Source organism: Empidonax traillii, unplaced genomic scaffold, assembly GCF_003031625.1.
Source record: "Empidonax traillii isolate 1590-97213 ecotype Southwest subspecies unplaced genomic scaffold, ASM303162v1 scaffold507:size695108, whole genome shotgun sequence".
Taxonomy (NCBI): Eukaryota; Metazoa; Chordata; class Aves; order Passeriformes; family Tyrannidae; genus Empidonax; species Empidonax traillii.
In genome coordinates, this window is record NW_020955700.1 from 426,329 (window position 1) to 442,639 (window position 16,311).

General features: G+C 38.2%; 1 protein-coding gene across 1 annotated transcript in view; it reads right to left on the reverse strand.

The window, feature by feature from the left end:
- PCNX2 (pecanex 2) overlaps positions 1–16,311 on the reverse strand; it is a 156,679-nt gene that overhangs the window by 93,099 nt on the left and 47,269 nt on the right. Inside the window, exons 13-15 of the mRNA XM_027896657.1 lie at positions 13,748–13,919; positions 8,969–9,079; positions 7,368–7,459 (exon numbers count right to left, since the gene is read on the reverse strand). Of these exons, the coding sequence (XP_027752458.1) occupies positions 7,368–7,459; positions 8,969–9,079; positions 13,748–13,919 (375 nt within the window). The remainder of the gene's footprint in view (positions 1–7,367; positions 7,460–8,968; positions 9,080–13,747; positions 13,920–16,311) is intronic.

Consider the following 16,311-nt stretch of genomic DNA (forward strand, 5'->3'; position numbering starts at 1 on the left):
AGATTAACTATAAGCTTAACACTATATTGCCATGGATACTCATTTCCAGTGAACACTAACAACCAAAAAATTTGAATTAATGAGCCTTGTTTTACATTGGTTAGAGACAAATTCTATACAGAGATGCCCACCATCCACATCTTCTCATCATCCATGGAAAACAAAATATTACATTCCCAGATGATCTCCGAAAACTTGGTAAGTGATACAGATGTCAATGCCCATTCCAAGCAACATTGTCTCTGTTCCACTGCACTCCCAGCTGCTATCTTGGACTGTATTTTCACTGTTGAAATTTAAACTCCATCAGGATGAGACTGACACAAGGGTGTCTATGTGTGCACACACACACCACTTTACACAACAACAGAATCCCAGACTGTGACCAGGATTCCTTGGCTAAAAAGTAAGATAAGCAACGGCTTCAGGCAGGAGGAATGGATACTCATGTTTCACATAATGGTGAGTTTATCCGAAAGAAGTGGTGCAGATTTCTACATTCCTATACAGGGACATACAGTAAGAGCCACCCTGGGCCATGTCAGATTCTACAGGTATAATATACTTTTTCTGTGATATCTGGAAAATAAGTCCTTACTATACACAGAAAACTAAGATCATGACTACTGAAGTCATGTCTACAGTGCAAGACTGCAAGACTACAGCTGCAAACATCATTTACTGAAATGTGGGGTATCTGGCAATACTCTCCAGAATTAACACCCCAACAGCTCTTGCTTGAACCTTGGGGGTCTCTAAATTGTAAAGAATATAAAATTGATGAGCCCTGCTCTCAAAACCTCCAAAAGAATTAGAAGTATTTTATGTAGTAGAAACAAAGCCGCCCAGTAATACTGTACTTCTATTTTTGGTCACTTACACGTCCAGGAATTCTGTCTATACACATGAGCCTGTTCAGTGCTGTTTAGAAATTTATTTGGGCAGTCTTAGCAGATTGAGGGAGACATATGCTTGCAATTCTTTCCCACTATAAAACCCAAAGACAAATATTTCAAAATTATTAGCACAGAGATGCAGACTGCATCATTGAAAATAGGAATATAGGAATCAAGAAACACTGTTATTCTGATTAATGAGCTTAAAACTCATTAAACAAGCCAAACTACATCAGTATGAGCTGAGAACAGTTTAAAATCCACACAGGATTTTTAGTAACTCTTCATTGAAGCAATAAATAAGCTACCAGAAAATACTGTCTTCAGGTATGAGGTAACGGAAGCTATCTAACTTACATTTTAAAGAATTTACAATTACACAGAGCTGAAAAAAGCAACAATACATTCATATTGGTTTAATTTTTCTGACCCAAGTCAAAAAATCTGATGTTTTCCCAGGCTGATGAAAATAAACTGCAAGTTCCTTAAAAAAAAAAAAAAAAAAAAAAAAAAAAAAAAAAAAAAAAAAAAAAAAAAAAAAAAGCTGTATGACAAGTAATTAACTGGTTTTGGATAAGTTTCAAATCCAAGCCAACTGATTTGAACAGAAGGCAGAAGACAAAGACTGATTGATTCCAGAAACATTCAGGGATGTGCTCTTCTGCCCCACAGCGAAACACTGGAACAATGGAATGCTAAAGACTGATACCAGGATGGCTAAATTCCAGACTGAATATTTGGGGGGAAAGTAGGAGGGTATACCTGATTTTTTTTTTTTAAATATCTCTTAAATATTTCTGCGCAGACCACAAAACAGATGGAGCAGGAGACAAAAATCAGCACATCATGCAATTCTAGTCAAGTGAAAAAGCACAGAAGCTCCCGTGTCTCCAATCTGATGGATGTAGTATCTGAAAATAAAAACACTTGCTCCTGGAAAAAGAGAAAATCCTTTTGTATATCAAAGCTAAGGTAGCTATTAGAGCTGCCAATTTCTTTTTAAGATTACAGGACCAAAGACAAAATCAGAAATAAAGCCAAGCTGAAGGGAACTCAGGTAATTTTAAACTAAACTCAGTTACCCAATAGCTTCAAAAAAAGTAGTGAGCTGAAAAATGGCTGCTATTAGGTGCAAGAATCCATGGAATGACCAGAAGAGCTGAAAAACTATGCTTAGGATTTAGAGCTTTGTATTACACAAAATTAAATGAAAGTTCGCAGAGGACCTGGAGAAAATTGGAATAAGGAATGATGATATCGTTAAACAGAGACCTGAGAGACAAAGAAATCTCAAAGCAAGCAGTACAAAGACTCCGGTCTTTGTACTTCAGAAGCTAAGGCATTTATCTACTTGCTTATCTGTTATCAGGTTCACAGTATTGTTGTATTTAAGGCTGGATAAGCAGCTGGTGTCCTAGCACTCATGACAGGGATATGTCATGGGATAATGCGTATGACAAGATGCTTCACAGCACCTGAAAGCTGTAGCCAAACCACTTTTACATCACTGGGATAATATGACTGTAAAATAAAAATCTATCCATGTGACTTCACATCATCACCAGAGGAAACAACTTCTGCTCACCAGCTAGGTCAGACAGAGACTTGTAAACCTGCTTTGCTCACAGTACAGTCTCCTGTCCATCAGTCCTCAATGCCTCAAACACACAGACAGAGATCAGCTATTTTGTGCTCAGGATTTTTCTGGAGAAATCATCTGTTATAGTTATAGTGTTAGATGCAATACTCTGTACTTCCTACCGTGAACAATTTTGGGCTTTCTTTTTTTAATTTGAAAGCTTTACAGAAAAAGAAAACTGATCATCCCAGTAGTAGCACCACCAGGGGAGGTCCTGATAAGTTGCAGACCCACAGCTCCTCCGCACAAATATCAAGAAAAGTCAAAGTTGCTGAGGAGCACTGTGAGGAGAAGATCCAATTGCCTGGCCAGAGCAGCTGGGAACCCTTCACTTCCCATTCACCTCTGAACAATACATTCCTCTTCCTCCTTCAAGCGTCCGAGTTGCACAACTCAAACACAGGTATTATCATCTCGTGGAGAGTTTGTGCCTGACCCTGGTAACAGACCGGCCCTTGTTTTAGTTGTGTGGAAAGTGCACATTTGGCCACATAACAAACACCATGGGTCTGCCAGGTGAGCAGCGTGCAGCCACTCCCCAGAACACGTCATATACTTCTGATGAGGTCCTGTGATGGGACACGACAGCACCCTGCCATCTGATCCAAACCATACACTCACTTTTCAGATGAGACTGGAGATCTGTCCATCCTCTTTTAGGTGGTATGTGCATTTTATCCAAGAGAGAAAAATATTTCTGGTTATGTGAGGACAAATGCGCTGCAAGGTCATTCAGAAAGAGTGGCAGGGCCAGATGAATTTGTCGGGCATGCATTTGTCTGGAGGTCACAGCATGAACTCTCAACTGAGAATACTGTATAATAATTTTCCTCAGGCAACTTATCTGAACAAAAATCCAGGACAATTATAAAGTTAAACTAATGATACGTCTATACAACAGCTGCTTTTTTAAACAGGCTCTCAGTTGGTTTTGTACAACATAATTCAACAGCAAAATCAGTCTGGACAAGGCACAGGATTTCAGCACAGGCCTGTTAGTCTCAATTATCAGAGCTTATATTCACGTGCTGAAGGTTAGCTGGAGTAACACCTTTCACTGTTCTGTGGACATACCCCAAAACAATTCCTACTCCTTAATTTTTCTAAAATTGAAGTTCTAGAGCAAAGAATTAATCGCTGCGAATTTGCTATTCTAAAATAATTTCAAAATCTGAATGCAACTAAACCAAAATATTGTATATATATAGTTTATGTATGTATACAAAATATATATAGTTTATGATCTAAAAATGAACATGAAAAACTCACTTAAAAACACAGATATATTATAAAATAAATGTATTTTATTTTTTAAAAAAGGAAAATTATGTGGTAAATTATTTATTCTTCTAATGAACTTCTTCAGGAGTGATATTTTTCCTTTTGGATTAATTAATATATACAGAGAAAAGAGGCTAGACTATTTCACCCTGCAAGACAATAATTAGAACACAAGAACACAAACCTCTCCTTAAGGAAGGAGAGGCTCAAGCCTGATACCACTAAAATGGTCTTCAGCCTGGACATTTGATGTTAGCAGTTGTTCATCAACAAAAAGCACAAAACCACTTAGAGATCCATTTTGCTCTGCAATTTATTTCAGGAAATAGAACTCTAGTAGTTACACCTGCTGAGCTATAAGATGTTCTGCCAAGAAAGAGAGTTTACATTTGAGGATGCTGCATTTCAGCCAAAAAGAAGCACTGCAACCCAGAAATCCTCTGCCAAGTAGTCTGTCATGTTTCCCTGCCCTGAAAATTTTTATGATGATTTTTTTTACCTCCGTAAATATTGAAAATTGTGCTCTGTTGGTTTTGCCAAACTGACTAAAAGTGAAAAGAGTAACACAAAAATAAAAAACAGATAACAGCTATAAAATGCCAGCATGGAGGAGATGCTATTTCAAACACCTCAATGAAAGAGACTACAGGATTTGCTCAGTTTTGAGGTAAACTCTGCAATTTCTAGTGCAGCAAAAATTCAAAACTTCACTTAATTAAGATCAGAAATTGTAGCTCACTACATATCAAAAGAGTTGTAGTTAGTTACAGGGGTATTAGGCCACCTTTCACAGTGGTGTCTATTTAGGATCGGATTAAGCCTATTCCTACTCCTCCTCCATCAACCAAAGAATCATTCTCTAGCAACGTTACAGACATCAGTCCAAAATAATAAAAAAAAATAAATCTCTGGACCTGACTGAAGAACAAGGAGGGTTAACACAAGTGCTTATTTCATAACTTCTGGAAGAAAAAATGTATGAAATATCAAGCACCCCAGCAGACAGATTATATGCAGAAGCAAGAGGAATCATCTTTACATGCTCTAAATTAACCTCCTCAGAAGTGCCTTCACAAGAACAGTGCCATTAAAATTCAAATTAACCATAATTTCTGTGTGAACAAAAAGTCTGAACTTAATATTGGTAATTTACAACAAATATCTTGTAAATCTTCCACACTACTCTACAACTTCAGGGTAGCATTAAAAGCGTATTTCTAAGCAGTTTGAAGCCTAATCCACACGGAGATTGCTTATCTACAAAGCCACCTGCATACTGTAATTTAAAGTATTATGCTGAGAAAAGAGTATGTAGACTATTTTAAGTGGCTTTCCTTTTCTACGGTTTACAAAAAAACTTTTTTTGAAGTATCCATCACAGAACTTCCCCACCTTCAACTAGTGAATCACCCTCTGCTAACCTTGGAGAAAAGAAAAAAATCCCTTCACCAGATATTTGGCTGTTTAACAGTAACTCAACTCCTCCCGTCCGTATAGCCCTTTCCATTTTCCTCATTGTTTCTCACTCCTGTTTTCCATTTTGTCTCATTCTGCTCATCCTTACAGAGTGCCTCATTCTCCATCCCAGCTGCCAGTTTCTGAATCATTAAGACAGCCAGAAAACAGTAGCAGGAATATTAGCTACTTTAGGAAACTGCATAAGAAGCAGTTAAACTTCACAGCATCACACAGGGTGGGTCAGGTCTAACAAGTATAACTGATATACTGGGTGAGCCGGGTGACAGGAGATTCCCCACATGGGATTACACCACATGTTCAAGGACATTTAATTTCAAGTGTCTTAGCACAGCGCTGTTCAGCAACTGAGTTGCTGTAATTTATTGCGTATGGACTCAAGCCACCCAGGGGCAAGATAAAACAGTGGTTTAACACATTTTACCTTACTTTTGGGAATGGTTAAGAACACACTCACAGCCAGCTCTTATCACCTGCAAGTGACCATTAAGGCATTACAATTGTCCTCTTTTAGATTTAAGGCTCCTATTAAAAATTTTAATTGAAAAATTGTTAAAAGCCATTATAGAAATGCTCATGTTCCATGAAGAGTTCCCTTAAAGAAACACATGATCGCCCCTCTCATCTGTGTAAATTGCCAGCCTGGGTGTTGACATGATAAATCCTTGGCTATCATAGAACCTCGTATTGGGATCTCTGTGTGTGCTGTGCATGTGTGCCACCACAAAGCATCCTCTGACATGTGCCCTGAAGATGGGCAGCTTGTAAATCGTGACACATCCTGTTAGATCCCTGCGTAGACACTGACAGCATCCAGACTGTATTGAAAGACTGTCCCTTATAGGGTAAATTTTATTACAACTCTAACAAGTTTAGTACAAGTTCTGGTCTTGCTGTGGTCACTGGGCATTTTACAGCAGACTTGAAGGCAGAGAAAAAGAATGCAGAGGAAACAGACATGGACTTAAAAAAACACTTTAGATTGAATACGGTCCAAAACGCAGCAAAAACCCCCTCAACATTGGGCATCAGTGGTAAGGGAACCAAGAACAAGGCAGACAGTGCTTTGCCAGCATATAAAGCTGTGGCACACCTGCATCCTGAGCACCATACACACTTACTCTTCCCATCTGAAGGTCACAAAGAGTAAGAGAAGGCACAGAGGCTTAGCTGCTCCTGAGAAAGCAGCTGTCTTACAAGGAAACACTAGAAAGGCTGGGACTCTTCAGTTTAAAGAGAAGACGGGTGAGGGGAATATGACTGATGACTACAAAAGTGAGAAGGTAGCAGATACAGCGAATGCAGAACAGGTTTTTCCACAAATCCTGCAATACTAGGCATAGGGAAGAGCTGGTGAAATTAACAGATCAGTTTAAAACTGATGAAGGAGGGCACTGCTTTGCACTGAGCCCAGTGAACACCTGGAATTTGCTGGTGACAGACACAAGGAAAACACATTCAGGAAGGGACTTGGCAAATTCATAGACAACAAGTCCACAGACAGCAAATGAAGTAATCACACTCTCCAACATCCCTAATGTAACGATTGTGGGTACTAGAGGGATATTAGAGAAAAGAGTGGCAAACGCGGTCATCTGGCTTGCACTAAATTCCTAAGTTGCATTTCCTTGTGGATGCAGATACATTACTGGGTTAGATGGTCCACATGTAGGCCCAAGCTGGACATTTAAGCTCTTAGGCACACTTAGGCAACAACAAAAACCTTACTAGGAATTTTGATCAAATTCAGCCTGGTTTGTGTAGGTCAATAGGAGCTGCAGCTTTTCAAGTCAAGGCTGCCATTCATCCTTGTAGAGAAAATTCAGTGGATCATTTCAGACTGCTACATGTAAGAGGCAAACAGTCACAGGTATTAGACACACATTTACTTCAGAATTTCTACTACAGTTTCAGTCTATTTCAGTACAGCTAACAAGCGGAACCTGAAGCGTGGCTTTCAAAGCTTATCTTGATAAACAACGGCAATGTAGGACCAAACAATGCTGGTCTCCCTAGATTATATGAATTTTCAGCTTGAAATCTTGAATTTTTACAGTGTTGCTTTTCTGGCTTACCTTCACTGCACTGAAGCAGAAAGCATATAGGACAATCAGCACGACAAAGCTTCGGGAAATACTGTATAGCGCAGATACAAACCCAGCGGCAGCTGAAATACAGAAATTACATGTTAGTTAATTTCTTCTTAAATGAGAACATGCAATCAAAAGAAAAAATGAAACAGTTCTTGCATTACAAGAAGTATAGAGATTTAAATCAGATATCATAAAGCTAGATATTAACACCTTCAATGCCCCAAATACGCTCACAAAACTGTTTACAGCTAATACTGAAGGGCCAATGCCACGACACTTCCTGTTTTTTCCATTTACCTGAGGTCTCATACTATTCCTTTTTGTTACTGAACATTGTTTTCAAATATCAGTATGCCTCTTCATGTTGCTACCAAGCAGGAATGCAATGATCTCCAGAACTGGCAGTTTTCTAGTCAAACTCCATGTGAAGTTTTTCTCCTCTTTGCTCCTGAGGCATGGGCTCTGGTATCATTTAAAGGCATCCTGATTTGCTCAGCCAACATGCTTTGCACCATATCAAGACACATAAATGAACTTAGAGAGAGAGGGTCGCCAGAAGACCTCTTGCTATCATCTCCTTCAAGAGCTTCCAAAAGCCAGGTAGGGAAAGCTGTCAGACAGAATGAGGAGTTCTGAAGTCTCAACAAGGGAGACACGGGGGCTGCAAAACCATGCTCTGATTGGGGTTCAACATGGACTGGGTCATCATTATGGTGATGAACACTTTATCTGACCCATTATTTCCTGCAGGTTCACTATGGAATTTATAAGACAAAAAGCAAAACACCCCTATCACTTGCCAAAGCCTATGTCTACAGTAGCAAGCAGAATGATTGCAGTAAGGGTAGGTCTGTGGAATGAGAGGTGCTAAGCGTGTCATATCCGTGATATGGGACTGTCCCCAGTCTCTTCCCACAGACTGTATGCTCATTAGTGTTCAGAGTAAAAAGGATGCACCCTACAGTTTCATCCAAATGGAATCCAGTTTGCACTCTGCCATCATTCCATGATGAAAAACATGTGGTAAATGGGAAGGAGAGACTTTGTTTCTAACCCAAAATAAGCTAACAGTGTACACAGATCTCAATCACCTCTGTTACTTAAGCCATAACACAAAAAAAATCCCAAACACACTACCAACAAAAAATCCCAATGCATCATCTCTCAAGGGCCTTCTTTAATCTCTGACTAAAATAACACCAACAAAATCAAATATCTTGTCAGTATACCTTACTATAAAAGAACGCAAACTTTTTTTAATTTTCTAAATGTTTTCTAAATTTTCTAAAATTATAACAGAAAAAAAAAATTAAAGGTTTTCTTTTTTAATAAATATAGTAAAGAGTCACATCAGGCATGCCAGGAAAGACTTCTTTGATATCAACCATATTCTGCAGCCTATAGCACAATTTGTATACAACTTTTCAAAAAAAAAAAAAAAAAAAAAAAGAAATCTAATCAGATGAATACTATTAGCTATTTGAGCTTTAACATGCACTGTACTTTGAAAAATGCAACAATATATTCTAATCTAAGGTTATAAGACCAGAAAGGAATCACTCAGGCTGCAGATTGCTACTTACCAGAACCACCAAAAAGCAACATATCTATTTGTTCCAAAAGATATATGCAGAAGGTGTTGATTTGAGGGAAAAGTCCAAGGAGAGAAATTGCAGGAAAGCAATATAAGAACACTAAAGGAAAAAAGAAAAGTGTTCACAGTCATACATTTCAATGTACGAAAAATAGAGAAACATGCATTTTACCAAAATAAGAAACTGTTGCAATAAATTCTGAAAACTTTTCAACTGACCATACCTTTACCTTAGCAGCAATGATTACACTTGCCTTCTCATGTATTCAAAACAATGTTATTTTAAGCATAAGAAACTAAAGCTCGGGGGGTAACTTTAAGATTTAGTTTGGACAAAAGCAGTAGCAGAGAAAATAGCATTATGTAGCCTCTTTAATGCTTCTCACATAATTTCAAAGTTATATTTGTTCCTTCTAAAGTACAGAAATTGTAATTTGCAGGCTTTGGAACATCTTCCTTGAATCTGAGATTGCTCATGCACACCTATAACAATTCAATATAAACAAACAAAGAATACTTTTTGGCTAAGACTCTGAATATCTTGGTTACCACAACATCCTGCCTCTGCCAGAAATCGACAGCAGACACTTACAGCAGCCCACAAAAATGGTACAAATCTATAATGAAAGTTCCCCAGAACATTGCCCCAGCTTCCAGCTGTATGGACTTTATCTCTGCCGTAGGGAAAGAACATTAAAAACAGGAAAGAAACTCGGGGGTAAAATCCAGTCTGAAAACATTACATACTCTCTTTCTAAACAAAACTGCTGGTTTAAATGGTTGCCTTTCATTCAAGGAAAAGCAGGAGTCATAAATTAGTCTTTTGTTCTGTTCATTGTCAGCTACTCCTCCTTCCCATCCATTTACTCTTAGCTCCACCATAGAAAATGCTAAGCAAGGTTGTCTAACAAAGCATTTAAAACCACACTTGACCCAAGTCTCCAATACTGTAAACTTTCAAGGATGCTTGCACATGTTTAGTCATACTCTTACTGCTTCATTACACTGGTTCCAGAATGTTCTGCATGGTGATGGACAGAGATGTGTGTCAGTCACTGTTCCTTGTAAACAAGTATGTGTTACTTTTTATACGCTAGGAAGGCTGGAGTTTCCTCCTATTCATTCTTATAAAAAGCAAATTAAACAAATCACAAGTACCACTTATTCCCCTTCCCCCCATTCAGATTTTTAAAGGTAACAATAGGATTTATGTTCTTTGCTGAATGCTAATTTCACATTTCCCAGCTCATCTTACTAATGAATCTTGTGCTAAAGGGAAACAATACACCAAGTTTGATCTGACAGCTTTTATCTTCATCTTCTTATACAGTACTGCTATCTAACACTGTAAATCTTGCTGAGAAAGTGAAACGCAGGAGAAAAAACAACTTGCCAAGTGTTTAACACAGACAGCACTCACCTAAGTATACTCACATTCACAATGCACCCTTCAACACTACTTCCTGCTGCTGGTACAAATTACACATATATAAGAAAATGAGGAAATATGGTCATCTCAATCTTTTATATGCAAATGCCAAAATTGATTTCCTCTTTCTTTATTACTCTGCACTTTACTCCCCCAAGCCCTACCCAAGGGGCAAGGACCAAGCAAGGACCACTCTTGAAGACAGACAACGGCATGACAGAAAACTGCTTAGCAGGCCAGATAGAACTTGCCATGGGATCAATTATCCCAAAACCTCACTGATGAGACTCTAGGAGATCTTATTCCTCAGAAAACAGCCTAGCAAAACTGCCAGAACTCATCTCAGACTACTGACTTAGAGTCCAAATGACTGCCTTTGCTGTAGCAACCTCAGAAAAAGTGGAATAAGAGCAGTGGAAGGAAGGATGAGATTAGACATTTGACAGTACACCAAAATACAAAGAGACAAATGTAAACAAGGTGGGAAAAGTTAGTTGACTACAAAATTATCCTCAGCTCACCCTCTCTGTATTAAGACCTTGAACAATCTTAACAACTTCTTTAGCTAAAGCAGCTTTGTTTACTTCATCCTGCACAAAGAAGTGCAGAGAGTAAAATAAACAGTTTGCCACCTACAAAAAGATTGAATTTAGGAGCAATGGTGTCCTTTGTGGGAAGCAGACAATAAAAGTGACTGAGTAATCCTTTGGAATTGCATTATGAATTCCACAGAGAATTTATTTAAGCATCACACATTTCCACACCTTTAAGACCTGGACCACAAAGAGATGCTTATGTGAGTTGCTGGCATTTAACACCCCAGTTCAAAGGTTTCCTCTAAACAAATATCTATCACAGCAATGTAAGAGGGAAACACAAATTTTGACTTTGGAAAATTTGGGTCTTTTGAGAAATGTAGAATGGCAACATCACCGCAAACATTTTAGAAGTTTAGAAAATTATCAATTAAAAAAAATTACATATTTGAGTACTAGTCCATTTGCTGTGTAATAATACATATTTTTTCACAAATAATTTTGCCTATTGAATGTTTAATGGTTTCATCACATACATTAAGTGCATAGTGACTTCTATTACTAATCACACCTGTAGCACCCAGTGACTGAGGTTGGCTCTGTCTGTACTTTTATTTGCACTTCATATGTTAATGTAGCAAAAATAATGTCAGCTAAAATAAGAAAATCAAGATGAAAACCATAGGCAGAATTAAAGCCATGATTTCCCAACTAATGTAAGTATAAATCAATAGCAGAATCACCACCAATCTAAAATAAAACAGAATCAGATCATAAGTAGGTCGCTTGCAAAGAAATGGACCTGTTGAAAACCCATTTCTAAGTAATTAGGTTACACATCTAACAAATTTCCAATTATTTCCCTTTATAATCTTGTTGCAAGACTTTTATCAGAGTATGCTATGCAGCATCACATTAGTTGCTTCATATGTCCTTTCTATGTTTTCCATCCCTTTTGCTTCTTACTGTAGTAAACACCTGAAATATGAGACTTTTCCTTTCCTTGGTATTTGTAATGTACAGTCAAAAATCCCTTGATTTTCGAGCACATAAACTCTATCACAATAAATTTTGATAAAAATATAAACTAAAAAATCACCATGTGATGATAAATCAACAGAAAGAGATCAAAAATACCCAGCAATTAGGCAAAAATGCAAAACAATAGTAACACTTCATTGGTATGCAGTGGGACCAACTTCCCTCCTGATTTTATTGCCCAAACCAAATACTTCTATACCTTCATTACCTATGAGATTCTATACTCAAACTTCAGCAAGATGCCGGAGGATGCCAGATTGCCATGGTTTACAGAGGTAGATGCACTGTGAACAGTGTGGCACCAGACATCACTTGAACAAACATACCCTGGCAAAACAAGAACCGGGGACAAGCAAAGGGTTTCTTCTCCCTCTTTTGTTAAACAGAAGCTATCTGGGGAGGTGAGCCTGTATTTCCTGTCTCCCCCACCCCCTCCAGGCTGCTTCAAGAACATGCTCTGCCATCTCTTTTGAGGCCAGCCAAAATTAACACATTTATAACCACATTTCATTTTCTTATACTGGTTGCTATAGTTTTTCATTTATCTCTATCCCAAGTGTCATCTGAGATTCTTGTTGAATTATTTATCAGCATTTTTACTGCTAACCTTTGACAGACAGAGAAAAGAAGATTTAAGGAGAAACTTTAATGAGACCAAAGGAACGTAATGAAAGAAGCTAATTAAAACAATTGAGATGCAGGCCTTCATATTCCCCAGTTTCTGGTCTGAAGAACTGGGAGTCAATGTACCCATATAAAGGACAAGGAGACTTTCCTAAAAATGGTATGCGTTTCAGGGAATAATAGTCCCAAATAAAATTTGAGTACAGCAAAACACAAGTACAACAGTCACAGCTGAACAAAGACCTTAAAGGTCATACACTCTATATCACAAAAAGTTTTTTCTTCTACCACAGTAGGTTTTCCTGGTTCTAAATTCACAAACCAATAGGCAATCTTTGGTACACTACAACACAGCTTTTGGGCAATTTTCATCACTTTAACGGTAAACTTCACATCTCCTACCTTATACTTTAACAGTGTTGCACTAGTGACACGAGTCCAGTTCCACAAGTTCAGCACTTGTATCCATGACACAACTGGTGTTAACATCGCAGGTATAGTCTGCAAGTGTGGTGTTCAACAGGAAGAAGTGTCCTGATGGAATAGGGCAGTGGCCACTCCAAATGAGTGCTAAGGGATCATCAGACCTAGTTTGGGGTAATATCTGAATACCCTCAGCGACCTCAGAAGATGATTCCAAAAGGAAACAGGTTGAAAGAGCTATTGTAGAGTAGTTGCTTCACACTATCTGGTCACATGGACAGCATGATTAAACTAAACCAAAAAAAATCGTGTTCTTCATGAGCAGAAGAATGTCCATGTGAGGACTTGGCATGGATTAGCTTCCAGGCACTAAATTTAAAACTCAACTTATTCTGCAATAACTGCTCTGTACAGACAATCCCTTACAAAGAATAACTCCATTTCACAGATGATGTCTTTTGCTAATAAGATCAATGACTGTTAGTTTTCTATGGAGACATTTCTATTATCCTCATTTCATTAAGAATTCCTTTTACATGAGGGAAGGTTGCCAGCTGCCCCCATCCCCGTCTTAAGTCATTGCAAACGTTTCTATCAACTTGACTTAGAGTTGTGCCTCCATAAACATGCACTTGATTGCCAACACAGGAAAACACAGACTTCCCCGGCTAATGCTTAATTCATTTTTACAGTACTAGGAAAAATACTGACTCACCTATTACGTGGTCTCTGGCTGACTGGAGAGATCTAGGCGAAAAGAGCTTCAAGCCATACATTGTATAAACAGGAGGATTCGTGTCTTTAGATCCAGCATCTAGCAGCAAAATAAGGCCACACAGTATACAAAAATATACAGGTCTGCTGTAGATTATGATTTTATTGTGTCCCTGGAAGAAAAAAGAAAGCATTTGAATTCTGTATTCATTCTCCTACTGTGTGCACTGCATTAAACTAGAGAGAGGGTCAGGGGTCAGACAAAATATTTTAATGACTTATACATTATAATTAATATTAAAAATGCTACAAGGTACTTTTTCTTCTCCAGAGAAGACTTTCAAAAGTCACAAGGAGCAGTTAAGACTGACTTCAGCAATCATTTACACTTTTGAAAACCTTATCTTCTGGACTTTCAAAACATAGTAATTGCAGGAGCCAACATTTTCTGTGGAGAAAAAAAACCTCAATCTGTCTGAAACTTTCCTTTCATTGAAATTAAAATGAAAATAATGTAGATAAATTTTTTCTATTGAATGTCTGCTTAAGTAGCTTGACTTTTTTTTTTACTTTATGAAATACAAAATTAATTTTTAATTGAATCTTGGGAAGCAAAAAAAAAAAAAAAAAAAAAAAAAAAAAAAACAAAAACAGTAGAGCACCTCCTAGGTGCAGAGTGAGTCATGGGGATTGATTTTTTTGCACCAATACAATTTAATTTTTTTATTACTTTGAATCACTTAAGAGCAAATCAGCATCCCTTCTGGAGGGAGTGACACTCATCAGCAGTTTCTGGTCTGAAGCACTTTGAAATGATGATCCAAAGGAATTAGGATGTGAAAGGATTCTCATCTGATGTCTTTCATACACATCTCTCACACAATTGATTCTCATTAATCCTACAAAACACTGCTGTGGGGCTATAGGCCCTAGAAACTAACAGACACTTAAGAAAAACCTTAATAGTTCTCCTGGTAGCAAGCTTAAGGGTAGCTAAGGCATTTTAAATGCTGGTGAGTCAAAAGATTCCTTGAGTGTGAAGAGCCAGGAGCAAGTGACCAGCACCCAAGTTTGCCTTGCATAAAGCTGCTGTGCAACTGTTCTTATTTGTAAAATGCAATTCAAATGTGTATAATAAAAGATCGTATCTTTTTTGTGTCTACTTACTGACTTGAAACAGCAGCTGTATTTGTTTGGCTGTCAGCCAAGCTTGTATGTTAGCATTTCTATTAACTGATCTGTACTGTCTTTTGGGATCAATCAGTTAACAAGGTGGCAGATTACAAGGAACTCAAGGGCTTATATCACACCTCACGTCCATGGAATATGAATCAAGTTAGAGACACAAATGCTTGCTGTTTCATCAGTTTCAATCATATGAATGCCTTTTTTTTTTTTTAAAAGGACACATGTCCACAAAATAATCCATGGAGAATTATAAAAATAAAAATCTGACCTTAAAATAGAAAAATCACTTAAAATATTACTTTCTGGCAATTTTTAGACTTCAGTTCATTTATCTTAAATATGATCTGTGACTTAGGAAAAGAAACCAAACACCAAAACAATTACTTAATGTTTTATATCCTGATGTGCACTCCAGATCAAAGTCTATCTTATTGTCTATACAATAAAAGTCTATTACATTCTTATCCTACCTCTTGAACTATGGAACCTGGTTTTATCTTTGCGTGGTAGTTATTTGAAGGCAGTTGGGTAAGACAGAGTTGATGACTAGAAGTCCAGAGGTTTAACTACACACACCTTGCAGTTCCACACAGAACACTGACACACTCCATTAGATTTACAGTGTATATTTGACTCTTACTTCTAAAGTAGTTTATAGTGCACTGGGTGAAGAACTAGCTGAAGGGCAGGCAGAGCTCAAAGAGCTGTAGTGAAAGGGGCTACATCTGGCTGGTGATCTGTCACCAGGAGATCCTCAGGGCTCAGTTCTAGGGCCGATTTTGTTCCATATATTTATAAACGATCTGGATGCAGGAGCTGAATGCACCATTAGCAAGTTTGCCAAAGACACCAAACTGGGGGGTGCTTTTGACTCTGCTGAGGGTCAGGAAGCTTTGCAGAGAGAACTAGAAAATTTGAAGTATTTGGGCAGTGATTAATGTGATAAACTGCTGGATTCTGCACCTAGGATGGAGTAATGCTGGGCACAAGTATAAATTGTGAGAGGAGTGGCTGGTGAGAGCTGTGCAGAAAGGGATCTGTGGGTGCTAGTCAGCAGCAGGTACAATGTGAGTCAGCTGTGAGGCTGGGCAGCCAAGAGGGTAAACCACCTCTGGATTCATCAAACACAACATAACCAGCTGGTCAAAGAGGAGATTATTCCTCTGTACTCAGCATTGGTGTGGCCCCACCTTGAGTGCTGTGTGCAGTTCTTGGCCTCACAATTTAAGAAGGATGTGAAGGTCCCTGAAAGCATCCAGAGGATGGCAATAAGGCTGGTGAAAGGGTTGCAAGGAATGTCCTAAGAGGAGCAGTTAAGGACTTAGGGTTTGTATAGTTTGGAGAGGACAAGGTTGAGGGGTGACCTCATTGCTCTCT